The sequence below is a fragment of the Macrotis lagotis genome, chromosome 1 (genome assembly GCF_037893015.1).
Source record: "Macrotis lagotis isolate mMagLag1 chromosome 1, bilby.v1.9.chrom.fasta, whole genome shotgun sequence".
Classification (NCBI taxonomy): domain Eukaryota; kingdom Metazoa; phylum Chordata; class Mammalia; order Peramelemorphia; family Peramelidae; genus Macrotis; species Macrotis lagotis.
The window spans coordinates 358951273-358970187 of NC_133658.1; the positions used below are offsets into that span (position 1 = coordinate 358951273).

At 39.1% G+C, this 18915-nt stretch overlaps 1 protein-coding gene across 1 annotated transcript in view; it reads right to left on the reverse strand.

Moving 5' to 3' along the window:
* The window catches only part of TOX2 (TOX high mobility group box family member 2), a 306239-nt gene that overhangs the window by 157503 nt on the left and 129821 nt on the right, over window positions 1-18915 (reverse strand). The window contains exon 2 of the mRNA XM_074212169.1: window positions 4536-4601. Coding sequence (XP_074068270.1) covers window positions 4536-4601 — 66 coding nt within the window. The remainder of the gene's footprint in view (window positions 1-4535; window positions 4602-18915) is intronic.

The following is an 18915-nucleotide window of genomic DNA, read 5'->3' on the forward strand; positions in this document are numbered from 1 at the left end:
TCAAAGGGAGAATAGGAAGAGCTTGGAGCAGTGAAGGCCTTGAAGGCTCAACTGCCAGAAAAACACTTTCTTACATAAAAAAAAAAATCAATCAACAAATTTATATTAAGTACTCACTGTGTCCTGAGTACTGTGCTGGACCATAACAAACAGAAACCGTTCAATAATTATACATGCAATTCAGTAGTGCCCAAAGGGTAAATTGCCTGAGGTTATGGCAGAGACATAAATACAGTTCAGGGAAGGAGTCATCTCTGGTGAACACAGGAGAAGCCCAGAGGAAGGTTAAGAGCTCTGCCTGTTTCCAGGAGCTCAGAGAGCTGGACTTCATCTGGTTGTTCAGCCTAGGTAATGAGACTCAAGTTTCCCTATAGATAATCTGCTTTCCTTTGTGTAAGGAGGATGGTAGTTCCAGGACCCATGGAAGATGCTTCTACAGCACATAAACTAGACATCGCTACTTCTGAATGAATGACTTCCCAACTCCAACTCAAATAATCTCCCCTGAAAATTACAACAGGAAGGTGGGGGGGGGGGTCAAAGGAGACACAGGACTTGAAAACTGACAGCAGTGTCCAAGGTCATCAAGCTGAACCTCCTGCCAGAGACAACATCCCTGACAGGTAGGGAGACAGTCCTGGGACTTCTGTATGAATATTTCCAGTGGAGAAACACTCCTTACTTCAAAAATGGAAAGTTCAATTGTTAAGGAGTTTTCCTTCAAATAGAAACAAAATCTTTCTCTCTGGATTTTCCATTCAGTGATTCTAATTCAGGCCTCTTGGGTCAAGGAATCAAATCTAATCCCTGTTCCACATAGCAGCCCTACAAATATTTGAAGACAGTGATCATACTAGCCTTAAAGTCTTCTCCAGCTACACATCCCCAGTCCCCTCAATCAATGGCATGGTTTTAATTTACTCTCTTCTTAGACATGCTCTCCAAAGAAAGTAGAAACTCCTGATTTTGTTATTCAGGCTCTTCCACAATCTGAATGCCAATTAACTGTCCAACCTTACCTCTTACTACCCCTTTCACATATTCTGCAGTCGAATCAAACAACTATTCTGTCTCTATTCTCATTCTTCCTTCTTCCCTCTCTCTTCTTTTGATCCCTTTTCAAGTTCTGTGATTCTTGACAATGATTATTACAAAAATTGCTATTATTTATATAGCATTTATCTCAATTGTTCTCCCCAACAACCCTGACAGGTAGGTGGTTTTATTAGTTCTATTTTACAGATGAGGAAATTGAGGCAGATGGCAGTTAAGTGATTTGTCTAAGGTCACAGAACTAGTATGTATTTGGGGTTGGATTCTAATCGGTGCATTATCTATTCTGCTACTTAAGTTCTCTGGGCCTCAGTTCCCTCACCTGTAAAATAAGAATAGATTTGATGATCTCCAAGACCACTTCTAGTTCTAAATGTATGATCCTTTGATCCTCTTCCTTCATTGTTTAGCTTAGGTGTCATCTCTGCCATGAAGCATTCCTGACATCCCCCTGGGTGAAAGGGATTATTACTCCCTCACACTTCTCACAGTACTTTGCATGGCCCTCTTCTTTGTCTCCTCTTATTTTTCCAGGTAGCATCTCACTTTCATAATTAACTACTCACTGCTATCTAATTGTGAACTCCTTGTGAGTAGCAACTGTTCAACTCTTCACTTAATAGGCACTTAATAAATGATTCATCTATGATGCCATTATTGTGATTCTTGAACAAAATCTCTGCTTAGATTCCTTTGCCTGCTTTTCCTAGCCTTGTGGCCTAGATTGGATTGGGAAGAGATCCAACATTTTCCTCTCTTTCTTTTCATTCAACCCAGAGTAAATTCTGAGCAGCCAGTCTCATAGATTTTCTTATTGGTTCTTCTACCTCAATAGAGCTAATAGTATCTCCATGCAAAAGTCCCAAAGTCCCCCAAAACTAAGCCTCCCCAAATTCTCCTAGATTTACAATCCTTAACTCTCATCCTATGAGAGATCCTCTTTTCAATACTCCTCCCCATCCCAGCTTGTAATATTTATACCTAAGGAGTCCTGAGGGAATGTTTCCTCAATGCCTCTTAATCCTGTCAGGAGAGACATCCCTTTGTTTCCCTTCCTTTAAGGTTAACCCCGAATCTTGTGATCCACCAAGGAATTCACCTTCTGTTGTATACTATTAAGAATCTGAGGTCAAATTTGAACTCAGGTCATTCTGACTCCAGGTCCAGTGCTTTATCCACTGAGTCACCTAATTGCCCACTGTTGCATACTCTTGTTGCCTTCTGAGCTCTCTTCTCAAAGAGGTTGAGGCAGAAGGACAGATTAGGGCCATCTAGAGTGATCAGTGATAAAAAGCCCTGGGTCCAAATACCATCTCATAATTATTAGCCATGTGACTCTGGGCAAATCACTTAATTTCTCTGCAATTCAATGTCCTTAACTATAAAATAACTCTTCCTACACTCAATTGTTGTAATAGTGTGCTCTGTAAATATTAAGTCACTAAATAAATGTGATAAATTATTATTATTATTATTATTATTATTGTTACTCCAATTCATTGCAAAGAAAAGATGGAGGAATATCAGACAGGTAGGAGTCCACATGTCCTACAGTCCTGCCCTGGACTGGTGGGGTGAGCAGAGTTTGAGTTACCGGGAAAAGACAGAGCCATAATAATTTGTGCTGAAACAGACATCTTTGAATGGTTTGATTCTAAAAACTGGAGCCTGTTAATAAGAAACAGTCTCATGTGATGTAGATGCAGAAAATATGACTTAAGGTTAAACATTGATCGATTGTGACACAATCCAATGATGAGTTGAATTGGAGAAATAAAAGCAAACGGATTTTCTTCTAAGAAAAAAACATTTCTAGGATCTGAGGTACTGCCAGACTGGTGAATAGGGCAGAGGAGAAGAGGTTGGTCTTCTCACCCTCCACTCCACCTCCATTCATGCTCTTCAGGACAGTTCAGGGAGAACCTAATACTTGGAAACTTAGAAATCCTAGAAGGATCCTAGAAGAAGCTACATGGAGCAGTGGGTAGAGCACCAACCCTGGAGTCAGGAAGACCTGAGCTCAAGTCTGACCTCAGACACTTGATCCTTACTAGTGTGTGTTCTTGGGCAAGTCATTTAACTCCACTACCCCTCCACTCCTTCAAAAAATACCCCCCCCAAAAGATCATAAAAATGGGGCAGTCGAGGCAGCAACCATGCCACACTGCACTGTAAAAAAACATGCAGTGAAGCTATTGAGTATGCAGTGAAAGTGAAGAGAATTGTTGCTACAGGTGCCAAACAAAGATGTATTCACTATTTGGGGATTGAGAAGATCCAGGTCTGAGTCCCATCTTTCCTAATGGCCTACTGAGTAATATGGAAATTCTTCATAGTTTCCTCAACTATAGAATGAGAGGGTTGGATTTGATAACCTTTAAGATCCTGCTCAACTCTAAATCTACGACCCTATGATCCATTCTGTCCTTTTTCTTATTAGTTTCTAACCTTTCAAGTTATTCAGCTCTAATCTTCAAGAATCACCTCTCTTTGGGAGAGAATCTTTCTAGAGCCCCAATATCTTGTTCCTGAGCAGGCAGTAGTGTAGGGGTAGGGATTGGGGCGGGGGAATCAAAGGCAGAATTTGGGGAATATTTGTACAATGAACAAGGCATTGGGTACTTTTAGACAAACTAGGGGAAAGATAGTAGAAAGAACCCTGGATCTGGGGGGAAAATCAATATTGAAGTTTTGGCTCTGTCTGATTTGGTGAGGGACACTGGGTAAGTCATTTAAGGTCTATCTCTGAGTTATTCTCATCTGCAAAACAGAGATAACAATAACAATCCTATTGATTTTTGAGCAATGTTATGAGCAAAGTGTAAACTGTTAAGTGCTACTAAGATGTATATTATTATTATTATTAGTCAAATATTGGACAAATCAGTTTGAGTGGTGATGAGTAGACAAAGCCAAGCTGCATGTATGTAATCTATATGTGTGAGTATGTGACCGAATGTACATAAGATGTGAATGAGCCATGTGAGTATGAGTGTGCATAGGTAATGTCTGAGGGCATGTGCAAACATAGGAGTGTGTGCTCATTGTGCTCTTGCACATGCAGATCAGTGACTCCATTACACTCCTTCCCCAGTGGATAAGTTTCTATTTTAAATCAAACAATTCATTTTATTTTGCTCAAAAATAAAATAGGAGTCAATTTCTAGCAATAATCTAAGCCTTTTTCCTTTTCCTTTTTTCCATGACCAGATGACCCACAACCCAACCAAGTCTGATGTTTACTACCCATATCCTCTCTACTCCTTTTTTCCCCTGCATTGCCCATTTTTGTCTTGAGTGCTGATTCCTCCCCTTTCTATGTCCCCCACCACCACCACCAACTGCTACCCCAGTAGGGTTTGAGAGGTCAAGTCACTTGAAAGGAATTTGCTTTCCAAGGCATCATTTGTCAAAACTGCCAGATGTTTCTACATCAAGTAACATTATATCTTCCCCACCCAAACAAGCCAAATGTCCCTTACCTGATTGGCCGATAGGAACTCCTGGTTAGCCTCATTCATCCCCATATACATGTTCTCCCCATCAAACTGAAACAAACAGAAAGGAGTCGTTCTCATTAAAGCTGCTTCCCATAAGTTCCCTCCCATTTGAAGAAACCTTTCACATGTGTATCCAGGTGGGCTGCATTGTTCACATAGGTGGGTAGTATGTGTGTTTGGGGAGCTAATAATCCAGCTAAGACTGCTCCTGCCCAGAACCAGACCAAACCCTTATAAGCATAGGTGAGAGGATGAATACCTCAAGGAAGTTGAATTAAATGGATGAGACCTAGTCTTCTGGAAGCTGCCTGAATGTTCCTGTCCTTGTTGCCATCTCAGGGAGAAAGCTTGGGGTTATCTCATGGGGGTATACCCTCTTATTCCCCCCTTATTTCCTATATTTCTCCTTAAGGGAACAACACTCTCATGTCAGTAATCCTGAGTGCAATAGATCAGAGACTTTATTAAAGGCATAAACTATTTATGAAGATTTTTTAAAAAGTTTTTGCAAGGCAATGGGGTTAAATGGCTTGTCCAAGGCCATATAGCTAGGTAATTATTAAGTGTCTGAGGCCGCATTTGAACTCAGGTCCTCCTGATTTCAGGGCCGATGCTCTATCCACTGCACCACCTAGCTGCCCCAGCATAAACTAGTTATAAGAAAGCCAATTGTTTATGCAGACACAGAATTCAGATTTGGAAACAATTCTTAATGGCTTCCTCACTTACCTTTCTAGCCCCTCAAGTCTCATACTCTTCCAATTCTGGGTTCCCTAAGAAGTTTAGTTTCTGCAGTGCATAGAGGACCAGCCCAGGTGTCAGGAGTACCTGGGTTCAACTCTGGCCTCAGACACTTAATTACCTAGCTGTGTGACCTTGGGCAAGCCATTTAACTCCATTTGCCTTGCAAAAACCTAAAAAAAAGTCTTGTTTCTATGACTCCCTGTCTGAACTTTCTCCTTTAGTTTTCCTATATCTTCTTCCCTGCTCAAATCTTTTTTTCCTCTTAACCAATCACCTTGTTTTTCTTTTTTCTATTGATTTCTAAATTCCCAGTGCCATGTCCTAGAGGGGAGATCAAAAGGCCTCCCTTATTTATTCACTATCAAGCTTTAAGTCCACCATCATATCAGGCTACAAATACAAGGAATTCATGGCATCAACTAATCACCTTTTCTTCTATCCATGTTTTCAAGTATATCCTGATGGTGATGGGGCAGAGACTCTAAACCTTATGTGGTTATGGATGAAGGCTATGTGGTCTTAGAATGGACTGATCATCACACACTCAATTCTTAACTGAGAAACTGGTTCTTCACCGCCATGAGAGTACCAACTATTCCTACAGGGCACAGAAACTTAGGGGAAAGGCAAATCTAGACGTGTGTGTGTGTGTGTGTGTGTGTGTGTGTGTGTGTGTGTGTGTGTGACACACACCCTTCTCTGGCTATCTCCTTGACTATCATGAAAAAAAAAGACAGAGACATTCCCATTTCAAGCAAACTTTCCAGAACACATAGAGCATATAACCATTTATGTCTTTCCCAATATACAGAGGTTTAGATAGGGAGGATTCATTTTGTGAACAATCCAAACTGTCTAAAAGTGCCAAAGTGGGCCAGTTTAATTTGTACCAGATCAGATAACAACTATTATTTCTCCTTAAATGTGATGGCTAGCAAAATCTCTACACACCAGTGATAGCAGTATAAGAAAGAGAAGCTCCAGTGTTTTCCATGGTGCTGACACCAACAATCAGAAGCAATGTATCTTATAACAATCTGGCCTGAACCCTTAAGTCTGAAGAACAAATCTGTTCTAAATGACAGACATGTATCCCATGGACTGCTCTTCCTGGTTCTGTAGGCTTGATACAAGGCCACCATAAGAATTATCTCTCAAAAAACAAATTACCTCTCTGACCAAAATCACATATGAAATAGAATTAACCACTCCACCCACCATTTTCATCTTCAGAATCATAACCCTAACCCTTCACTGACTTTGAAACACATTGGCTAAGAGTTCTAGATAGAACTGGTTATTAATTAATTATCTGAACTAGGCTGTTACTACCTTCTCTAAAAATTACATGGAAAAAATATAAAGCTTCTCAAAAAAGTGTCACTGAGATAATTTTGGAGGTTAGGTGCATAGACTGAGTAGGGTAAAAGGTGAATTCTTTATAAAGTCCCTCCAAAATCAGTGACTCACAAACTATGCTCTCAAGCACTCCTATGCCAGGCAACCAGAGATTTCATAGGCTAAATCAACAAATCAATCAGTTAACAATTATTTATTAAGCACCTACTTTGGACTAGGCCTTACACTAGGTATTAAGAATACAGGAACAAAGAATGAACCCTACTCCCAAAGAACCCCTACTCCCAATAAACTTCTTGTTGTTGTTTTTTTGTCCATTATCTTCAAAGACAGTGTCATCATGGGGTGATGTCTTGACTTGCACATGAAATGGATTTAAGTGAGACCTAGTTACACAAAGCTGTTAGCCTCATTCTTTCTTCCAGAGTTATCAAAATCCAGTGACAAGACAAAAATCATGATGACTAGTGATGGTCCAATATAGAGTAGATGACTTTGACATCTTCAATGTCTAATCAAGTTCTAAGTGCTCCATAGCATCTGCTTCAGTCCTTCCCGGTCATTGAAGCAAATTGTTCTCATCTGTCCAGTCTACTGGGGAAGTCTTCATATACTTGTGGTAGACATCTTTCTAACTCATCAACAAGCGTGAGGACTATCAGTTACTCTCAACTTGTTGTAGCCCATCTACTGAGATGGTTTACATACTATATCTTCTTGAAGACTTTTATATTCTAATGGGAGATACAAGCATATATATATATATATATATATATATATATATATATATATATATATGCATTTATATACATATATGGATATGTACACATATCCTATTTTTTGCAAGGCAATGGGGTTAAGTGACTTGCCCAAGGCCACACTTAGGTAATTATTAAGTGTCTGAGGTCGGATTTGAACTTAGTACCTCCTGGCTCCAGGGCCAGTGCTCTATCCACTGCGCCACCTAGCGGCCGATGCACACATATCTTTACTCACATATATAGCAAAAATATAAAGATAATAAATATAAACAAATGCAAAGTATTAAATACAAGGAAGTTTGGGGGAAAAGATGGGCTTCATGCAGAAGATGGTGTCTAAGCTACATAATTAAAGGGAAAAAGAAGGATTTGGTGAGGCTGAGGGATGGAGGGAAGGTAGGCAATGGGATGATCAGTACAAAGGTGTAGAGATGGGAGATGGTGTATTACATGGGAAAAGAAGAGGGAAATACAGTTTGGCTAGATTACAGAATGAGGGAGAGGAAGGTATGTCCAATAAATCAGGAAAGATAGATGGAGGCCAGGCTGTACTGAAATTTAAAAGCTGAAAAGAAGAGTTTATATTTTATGCTAGAGAGAAAAGGAAACCAGTGGAATTTGTTGTGTAGGGGAGTCATGTGGTCAGTTCTGTGCTTAAAGAATATTATTTTGATGACATTGTGTAGAATTAGTAGAAACTCCTAATTGTTAGATACTTGAGGAAGGAAGATCAAATAAGAGATTGTTGTAATAATCCAGGCAAAAGGTAAAGAGAGCCTGAATTCAAGTAATAGTTGTGTGAGTAGAGGAGGAGAGGTTGAATATGATTGATGTTGCTGGTAGAACCAGTAAGATATGGCAATTTCCTAGATACATGTAGAATGAAGAATAGTGACAACTCCAGAAGAACAAAGGGATTATGAATCCAAGGCACTTTAATAGAAATTAGGAAATTTGGAAGAGGTGATGGTTTCAGGAAAAAAGACAATGAGTTCAGTTTTAGACATGTTGAATTTAAGGCATTTGGAGATGTGGTACTGACATTCAGGGGTAAAAATGGATGGATATATAGTCAATCACATTAAGATAATTATTAAATCTATGGGAACTATGAATTTACTAAAGGAGAAAATAGTGAAAGAGAAGACAAGAAAGCCTAGGATAGAACCTTGGGGAATATCTATTCTTGGGTGGACTATAGATTGAAAACTGGAAGGGACTTGGAGACCTTTTAGTTTAGGTGGCACGGTGTTTAGAATACCAGGTCTAGAGTCTGGAAGACCTGAGGTCAAATCTGACTTGTGATACTTTCTAGCTGTGGGAATTTGGGCAAGTCACTTAACCCTGTTTGCCTCAGTTTCCTCATCTGAAAAATGTGCTGAAGAAAAAAATGGCAAACTATTATAGTATCCTTGCCAAGAAAACTCCCAAAGAGGTCATGAAGAGTTGAAAACAACTGAAAATGATTATCTAAAATGTGACAGCAAGTTAGGTGGCACAGTGCAAAGAACCAGAAAGACTCATCTTCCCGAGTTCAAATCCAGCCTTAGATACTAATAAAGCTGTACGACCCTGGGAAACTTACTTAAATCTATTTGTTTCAGTTCCTCATCAGTAAAACGAGCTGGAAAAGGAAATGGCAAACCACTCTAGTATCTCTGCCAAGAAAACCCCAAATGGAGTCACAAAGAGATAGACATTACTGAAATAACTGAACAATAACAACCTTGTTTTATGAATGAAGAAATACTGAATTAAATACCTTTCTTAAAGTCATCCAGGGAGTAAGCATCAGAGAGGGGATTTGAACCTAGAATCTCTGATTCTAGTCCCCATTCTTTCTGCTGTATCACAATGCCTCCTAAGATTTCTTTTTGTTTTATTTAATTTTATTTTTTTGCAAGGCAATGGGTTTAAAGTGACTTGCCCAAGGCCACACAGCTAGGTCATTATTAAGTGTCTGAGGGCGGATTTGAACTGAGGTCCTCCTGACTCCAGGGCAGGTGCTCTATCTACTGTACCACCTAGCCACCCCACCTCTTAAGATTTCTTTACCTTCTCTTCCCTTGCCAAGTTGGTACTGTTTGGTTTTCATTCTCCATCTGATGGGGCCCCTTGTGTTATATCCAGTTAAGTGATACAGAACTCCAACAATGCTGCTTAAAGCTGTTCACACTTGTTCAACAAGAGAGCTCAGCTGGCAACTCCTCTTTCTATCTCTTGAGGCCTGAGGGCCTTCTTTCTTTCCTCTAAGACATTTGTTGCCTTTTAGCAGAACAAGCCCAACAGTCCTTGTGTTCACACAGTCTGAGGTACATGCTCCGGAAGGGGGAGGAGGAAAATAAAGGATTTATCAGAGGTAGCAAGAGTAAGATTATGCCACTAGATCCTGGGGCTGTCAAAACTGGTCCCTAGACAAGAAGCAAGTCTGACCAGAATCACTCACTCAACCCCTCATGGGCCTGAGGCAGTACTGAAGTTGGAGCAAGAGAATCCTTAAGATCATTGACTTAAAAGTGGAAGGAACTTCAGAGTTGAGAATATCAAAGGACCCTGTTTCAGATACCAGTTCTATTACTCCCTGCAAGACTTTTGGCAAGATATTTCTCTGGATTTCAATTTTCTTTTCTGGAAAATGGACTTATTTGCAAATGGTTTTGGTCAAACTGATCTGAAGCTTCCTTCCAAGTTCAAGCCTTATGTATAAGGCTCCATATTAGAATTGTAAAGGATGTAAAGATACGTAAAGCAGAGATTTACAATGTCATTTCTGCTACTAACTCCTTTAAGTAAGTTTTTTTCCCTTGGGTCAGTTTCTCTTTGAGATTCAGCTTCCTCATCTGAAAACAAGAATACTCAAATAGCAATTTTTAAGACTCCTTCCACTTCTGACATCTATGGTCCTCTATGATTCAACTAAAATGTTCTTGAGTCTATTTTTGGAAGAAAGTTACTAGCAGAGCCAGGATATCATTATTACTTTTTTGGAGAGTCAGGAAAAGTAGTCAAGGCAAAACTCCTAGGAAAGTGGCTTCTTTCTTTGCTAAAAGGTGGGGGTCCCTGCTGAAAGCTTCATATAGAAAGGAATAGGTTTCCTCCAAGCCCCTGAGATTCAATTTATTAGCAGGGTCTGGTAGTCAGAAAGAACAGGAACTATACTATTCACCTTCAGGTTTCATTCAATATTAGGTATTGCCTGACACTTTTTTCTTTTTCTTTGAATAACATAAGCTATTATCTCAACATCAAGAAATTCTCATTATCCTCCAAATTAAAATAAATAAGTCCATGATGTAACGCCAGTTGACTGGAGGGGTGTTTGTGTCTGTGTGTGCATGTGTGTGTGTGTATGTACACACATATATTGGTATCAAAATAAATGAATTGAAAAAAGATAGATTTTATTGCAATGTAGTTATATGGCTGGAAGTCACTGAGGACTATAATCATTAGAAAATTGAAAATGATTCATGGGAAAACATACTGGATTTGGAGTTTGTAAACTTGGATTCAAGTCTCAGTTCTGCTACTTATTACCTGTGTGACCTTAGGCTAGTCCCTTAATCTAGGTTTCAGTTTCCTCATCTGTAAAACAAAGGGATTGGACTTGATGAGCATGTCTCAGGTCTTTCCCAGCTCAAAATCTAAAATCTTACAATCCAGAGGTCAAATTTTAAAGCATATGACAAGGGTGAGCTGGCTCAAACATCCCAAAAAAGGAAATATAAAGGAATCAAAGACGTCACCAGAGAAATGTCTGAGATGAAAATAGGATGGTTATGTAGTAGGAGGAAAGCTGTCTGATGGATCACCTAAAGGTTCCATTGCTTACTTCCTGAGGACTATAGTGAGTGATGAAGGCCCCCAGGATGCTGGGTGAACCCAATAGTGTACTGCAACCAGATTAAGAGAAATTATTAAAATTTCAATGTATTTACATTTCAGAAATTGGAGCTTGGTTTTATAGGTCTGTGGGTTATCTAGAGTAGTTGTGTCAAATTCTAGAAACAGGGGCCACTAAATGGCACAAAAACATTCTTGGGGGCAGCATGTTGACTTATAATTACATATTAACATCATCCATGTCCTGTCATATTTTAATTTCTTTTATTGAGAATCTCTTAATTACATGTTAATCTGATGAGGACAGGTGTTTTCCACCTCTAGGCTTAAGAAAGTGATGGAGAAAATTGTTAATAATGCAGATTAAACTTGAAAATGTGTCAAGGGTAGATTTTTTTTGAGATCCTGTTAAAAAACATTTACCAACCTACCCTTAGGTAAATCCTTAGTGTCATATTTAAGTGAAAATATGAACAAGTGATATACAGGATGGACAACCATGGATGAGTTGGACTGATGAAATCATACCTCCATTTGAGTATCAATTTAGGATTAGGGGTAGGAATTGGATCTGTCCTTTGATTAGTATAGGAAACTTCTATGAGAGGAAATTCCCTCTACCAACACAGGCTGGCTCCTTCTCTACAATTTATAATCTGAAGCACTGAGAGTTGCCCAGGATCACAGATTCTGATATGACAGAAATAGGGCTAGAAATTCTGGCTCAAAGGTGAGTGCTCAATACATGATGCAAGCCTCCCTATAAGCATCATTATGTTATATGGCATATTACATATCTATTCCATGTGTAGATTGGTTTTGTATATAAAAAGTTATCTGTTGTATATATTGGGGTGAGGGAAGCCTTAAGTCTACAATGTCATAGAGAAATGTCAAGGAGTGACTGAGCTTGTTTTACTAGATGTAGAAACCTCAAATAAACATCAAACAGAAAAAAAATGAGCTTCAGATTTGCATCAGGCATAGCAAGTGTTGCTGCAAAGACCCTGTTATTTAGACCTGATAGTCATACTTTATCTTGGCACCTCTATTTGTGGAGAACCCTTTAGAGGCTCACTTAGTCACCCCAAAAAGCAGTTATTTCCTCTCTAGAGGCTGGTAAGAGAAAAGATATCTGAATAGTCAGGCAGGAGAGCTCAAGAGAAAAGTCCCAGACATTCTCATGAAAATATAGAAATCAGGGGACTCTAGGAGGTGATGGGTCCCTGGGTGATTGAAGCTGAAACATGTAGATAGGGAACTAAAGATGGATAAATCTCTTGCATATAAGAAATCTTGCATGTCTGGCCATCAGAGGTCACAGGACTTTTCCATTTTCCCTACTTTGAATTCCCACCCTGGTAAGGTGCTGCTATTCAATAGGATACTGTAATGCTGGTTAGTGAGGGGTGAAGCTCACTACTTGTATGATCTTGAGCATGCCTCAAATCTCCCTAATCTCAGTTTCTTCATCTGTAATATGAGAGGGTTGCAAGGTCCCATCCAAACCTAGAGCCATGACGTCTGATTTGATGTTCTTACCTGTGCTATTTTGACAGTCTTTCAATAGACCTTCCTGCTTCCATTCACTTTGTCACTAATACAGCTTGCAATGCTGTTAGGATAACTTTACTCAGGCAAAAGTTTGATCACATTGTTCCCCTACTCAAAGCATTCCAATGAATCTCTACAGAGATTGACTCAATCTAGAATTCAAGCCAACTGATGGTCTGAGTAATTCAGAGAACTTGAGGCTGTGCAGTAAGAATTCATAGGTATAAAGAATACAGAGCTTTCACAGTAAGGCTCATATGAACCTAAGCAAATGGGGGTGGTCAGAACAGTTAGACAGCATGTACACAGTGTCCACAACAATGCAAATGAAAAGCTCAGCAACAACATGAAATTGAATTTGCTATAATTATAATGCTATGTTTGACCTTAAAAAAGAAAACAGAAAGTGTACCTCCTTCCTCTGCAGAGGTGGAGGAGTACAGAAATAGAATAATGCATGAAACTAGTCAAATGTCCGGCTGTGCATTGTGGAGTATAGCTGAACTTTTCCCTTTTTTTCTTTTCTCTTCTATCTTATAGTAGACAGCTCTCTGATATGGAAATGAGACAAGGGAAAATTTGGAAATGGAGGTTATGAAAAAAAATTTAAACACAAAATATAGATCAAAACCCTACTCCAAGCAGTTTTCCTAAACTGACCTCACCTGACTATAAACTGTTCAATTTAATGCTAGAACTATTGTTGTTGCTCAGTTGTGTCTGACTCTTTGTGACCTCATGGATCATACTGTCCACTTTTTTTTTTATTGAATACTGCAGTGGTTTGCCATTTCCTCCTCCAATAGATTAAGGCAAAAAGATTAAGTGATTTGCCAAAGGTCACACAGCTAGGAAGTTTCTGAGACTGGACTTGACCTTAGATCTTCCTGACTCCAAGCTCAGTGCTCTATCCACTGAGCCATCTAGCTGCCTGCTATATAGTCCTATAGTTAGAACTACACTTACTCATAATTTTCTTTGAGCAATATGATACTCAGTTGTTTTATATGATACTTCACTTGATGAAAGGATTATAGATCTCCAGTGGGAAGAAAACTTGGAGGTCATCAATTCTAACCCTATTATTTTATTGATAAGGAAACTAAAGCACAAGGAAATCAATGACTTCCTAGAGTCATGCAGCTAGTGAAGTATTTGTGTCAGGGATTGAATGAACTCCTTGTCTTCTGTTCTCTCCACTATATCACTTGTAGATAGACCGTCAATTCCTCCAAGGTTTTCCCTCCTTGGATCCCTGACAATGGATAGTGCAGGCTCCTGCCTACAACAGGTGTTCAACTGGAGAGAGAAGAGATAGGCTGGAAAGCCAGGCAACATAATGCCTCAGACTGCTGAGTGACTTTCTGATTTTTCTTGAGCCTAGAGAATTTTATGAACCTGTAGAAATTTATAGGCTTGGGGAACTTGGCAAGTGCCCGAGAGGGAACACTTTAGCTTTGCAGAACTCACACTCTTGGAGGCATGGTTGAGCTCCAGTAAGCAGCATGACTGGTGATGTGATGAGCATCCAAGCTGGATTCTTAGCAGGAACTTGTTGCACAAGCAGGCTGAGCTCTGCATCTCTTCAGGGCAAAAATTTTGCAAAAGAAATCCAAGCCATGCTTATACTTGGTGCTTTTGGAATCATTATTTTTTGAACAAACTGAAAGAGAGATTCCTTCATGCAGTGGGATGAGAGGAACAATGATCTTGGAAGCTGACAGGATTGTGGGCTAGTGTTGAGGGCTAGCTCCTGAGAGTGATTTACACATATTTTGGAGACCTTTGCTACCAGAGATATGCATGTATTCTCCCTCATTAAATGAATTTGTTGGCTCACCAGTGAACTCTGACCTCAGACATGGCATCAAGGGGTGTTTGCAGACTTATAAGGATAGATATTTCAGATTTACCCAGGAAATTATGCAGCAGGGTTTTGTTTAACCTTTCATGTCTGAGATAAGTATTTGTTATAAAAGTCTGAATATCCAAAAAAGCAATAGAGTTTGTATCACGACCTCATGTGTTGATCATTTGTATACATCTCTATTTGACCTGACTCTTGTCAAAGTTTAGACATACACCAGAACTATCACTGGCAATAGACTAGCAGGGCACAGGAGAAAGAGTTATAGAATTGGGGTCATAGGACTCAAGTTAAAACTTTATGGCTTGGGGTAGCTAAGTGTTGCAGTGAATTGAGCATTGGCCTTGGAGTCAGAAAGACCTGATTTCAAATTTGATGTCAGATACTTAATAATTACTTAGCTGTGTGACCTTGGGCAAGTCATTTAACCCCACTGCCTTGCAAAAAGCAAAAACCAAGAAGAAAACAACTTATAGCTTCTCTGGTTTTCAGCTCTGTCTTATATGGTCTTGGACAAGAGACTTCAACTTTCTAAATCTTCGTTTCCTCATGTGTAAAAATGGAAATAGCAATAGTTGCATCAACTCCTTTTTCTCAAGGTTCCTTGTTTGAAACTCTCATTTCTTTTTATTTTTTTGGTTTCATGCTTGGGATTTCATTGGTCTATGAAATCAACTGGAATTAGCCACTAATCTTTGATTTGTAGTAGAAGAAGTGCTTGGGGCATTGAGAATTGAAGTGATTTTCACAGGGGTACAAAATCATGATTTGGCAGAGGAAGGACTGAAATTCAGTTCTTCCTGACTTTAAGGAGAGCTGTTTTCTAGGATCAGCTGCCTCTCAAGGGTGTTTTCAAGATAAGATAACGTATATATGAATAAGATTCTGTAACAGGTAAATTGAGGAAATAAGGGCTGAACCTGTTAGATCATTGTTATAGGAAACTCCAGTTTGGTTCTTTCTCTACAGTATAAGGGCATAGATATTTGACTAGAGCACTTTTCTGGGGTCAGACAGCTAAGAGGGGTCAGAGGCAAAGTTTGAACCCAGATTTTCCTGACCCCAAAGTCAGATCTCTATCCATAATGATAGACTGTCCATCAAAGTATTCATAAATATACTTAGTAAATATGAATTTTATCATTCCCTTTGTCAGAGCAAATCCTCATTATAATTTTATACACTTCTTTCTTTTTTGGCTTCTATGCCTCCTAAGACTCAGAACAAGTATTGAATTCCATCCTGGACTTTACTAGGACACTGGTTGCCAAATGACCAATCATACCATGTAGGCAGTGGGACAACAAGGGTCTAGTCAAACCAGAAAATACTCTAGGTTTGCTGACTAGATTATTTTTCCTTTTATATCAGACTATATGAGAAAAACAAATTTATTAGAAAGTCTTCTGTCAGGATATTTTTTCAATTAAATGTTTAGCACTGCCTTGCTAGCCAGGTAGAGTAGATAACTAATGGGTCCTTTCGCTGGCCTCATTATCATTGTGCTATCCAATGCACTTTGAGATAATCACTCCCATCATTTTGTATTGATTTATGGTAGAAACAAACATTTTAATATTTCCTGTTTGGGGCTTTGATTTTCACTCATTTCACCACAGCATAGCCATGTGGAGTCCCAGTCTGGTTTGGGATCTGAGTGCTACATTCATCATACTCCATCTCCAATAAAAATTGATCAGGCTTGTTTCTATGCCTGGGCCCTTACATGCTGGAAAGAGTGTTCTCCATATGTCTATTCAAATTTGGATGCTATTTACTCTTGTGCTATTGTCGTATGTGCTTTTAGAATGATTTAATCCTTGTCATTTTTGTTAATAACCAAGTATTATACTATGCAACTTTGGATTTCTAATCATGGAAGAGAGATAGATCCTGTCAACCTTCTGCCCCTGCTCTCTCCAGCTACTAGTCTCTTTCTATCTCAGTAAAACTGAGGCTTGTCTGATGTGCTTAGCACAATGCCTGAGTGTTTATCTCTGACAATCTTAAAGAATCCTAAAGGGCAAAAATAGGGAGAACCAAGACCTGGAAAGATTTGAGGGTTAATATATAGAATCAATATTCACCTCACTTCCTCTTTTTTTCTAGCCTTGTAAAATTCAGCTCTCCCTATGTTCTCTAGGGTAAAAATGGGAGACCCAGACCTAGGGCCCTCTTCATACAAGGCAATGTCAAGTGAAGATGAATGATCATGAAGAAAATATAATTTGGGAGCCTTGGGTCCATGGGAGTAAGTGCAAAATGATCAAATCACTGAAGCTGTATTGTGTCCAGTGTAACCAATGTTGAATGTGAAGAAGTTCCAAGATGAAAATTCCATATGGACTCAACATCAAAGAAGCAGTATGACATGGCATGACACAGTAGAAAGAGCCTTCCCTCATGTAGGAATCAAAGGAATAGATATCTGAATATTTCCCAGATCCTCAAGGGAGAACCCAGGGAGGCAGTGTGCTATGGTAGCAAGAACCTCACACCATGAATTAAGTAAGAGACCCACATTCTGATCTCTGTTCTGTCACTGGTTTGTTATGTAACTTTGATCTTGGGAAGTACCTCTGTCTTCTCTAGATCTCAGTTTTCATGTACATAAAATGAGGCAGTTGGTCAGAAAATGCTCTAAGATCTCTTTGATCTCTGACATACTAGGACTAACTCTCATCAACTAGAAGCCACAGACTCATGAAGTCAAGAGGTTAAACCATGAACTGAGCTAAGAGGTTCACTCCTGAGGTTCAAGAGATGAATTGTTATGGAGAGAAATATCTAGGACTGGTCTCAACCATTTCCATGACCCCCTACCTCTCAGGGAGGCCACAATAATTATTTCCTCCCAAAATTACTTGGCACTAGTTCCCCCAGAGAACAAGCTATGGTACCAACTTCAATGCCTAATCACATTCCCAGCAGTTTTCTCATTAAAGTCTTTATACAAATGCTGAGAGACAATGAGCTAGTTACCATTATTAATTTTCCCCTGAAGAGTCAGTAAGTCCCTTCAACTGCTCTCAATGACTGGAGTGAGGATGGAAAGGGGAGATTTAGTAGAAAGAAAAGAAATATAGTAGTCTACTTAGTTATAAACTTTGAATTTTGACTGGACTTCACAAAAGTTAGATCACAAGCATTCTATGTAGCCAATACAATAGAATCCATCCACATTTAACCAAATGACTTCCCTAATCCTGAAATTACCATATTTCTCTGTTTTGCTCAGAATCAAACTTAGAAGTTCTTTTGCCAAAGAAATACAATCTCAGCTGTGGGGATTTGACCCTAGAGGGAAAAGACCTCAAGAGAGGAAACCCAAAGATTTTTCAGAAGGATCCCACTAAGATAAAGGAAACCAGAACCCTAGTCAGAGAAAAGTTACACCAGCATAGACACTGTTAGATGGTAGCTGCCTCAACAACAAAGAATAAGAAATGATCTAACAAACCTAGTTCTTCAAATGCTATGTCATAGTAATGATTAATTCTGCCTCCAAGAAAGAGGAAATGTGCTTTCTTCCTTTCCTTTGATAGATGGAAGGGGTTTTGGGGGGTAGGATATTTTATATACCTCTAGATTTGTCATTGAGTCAGTTGATTTTGCTTAATTTTTTAAATTAGAATGGGAGACTTCCCTATATATGGGAACACATATGGAAATGACTGATTTTTTCCCTTAAAGAAACATCAATAAAATGCTAAAACAAACAAACAAACAAACAAATAAATCTGGGCCTTTAAGACTAAATGGATTGGATTGCAAAGACTAATCCAGACAGGTGAGTGAGGCATCCTTCAGGTAAAAGAGTTCCTTTGATTTACCCTCATAGGAAGAACACAATTCCTTTGGAGTCATTTATTGTACTGCCACCATCTTGGCCACCCTCTTGTCCTTCTGCCCCTTTCCTCTTGACCAACTCTGAAAAATCTTTGTCCTATATCTGAATCTCACTGGTTATAACACACTGACCAACCCTGGTCTTCTACCATGCCTTCATCTACTCCTAACCAGTGCTTCAGCTCTATCAAAATTCTGGTTCTAGATATCCCTATTTATCACTCAAAAGACAGATTACCTGTTTTTCAAACTGGGATGGATACTTCTAATATCTCTTCCACATGAAAATCTTTCAAAAATTCAGAACTACATGAACAAGTAAGACAAGACCTTCAGAATCATCTAATCCTTATCTTCCTCTAAGAGGAAACATAACTTTCCCAGT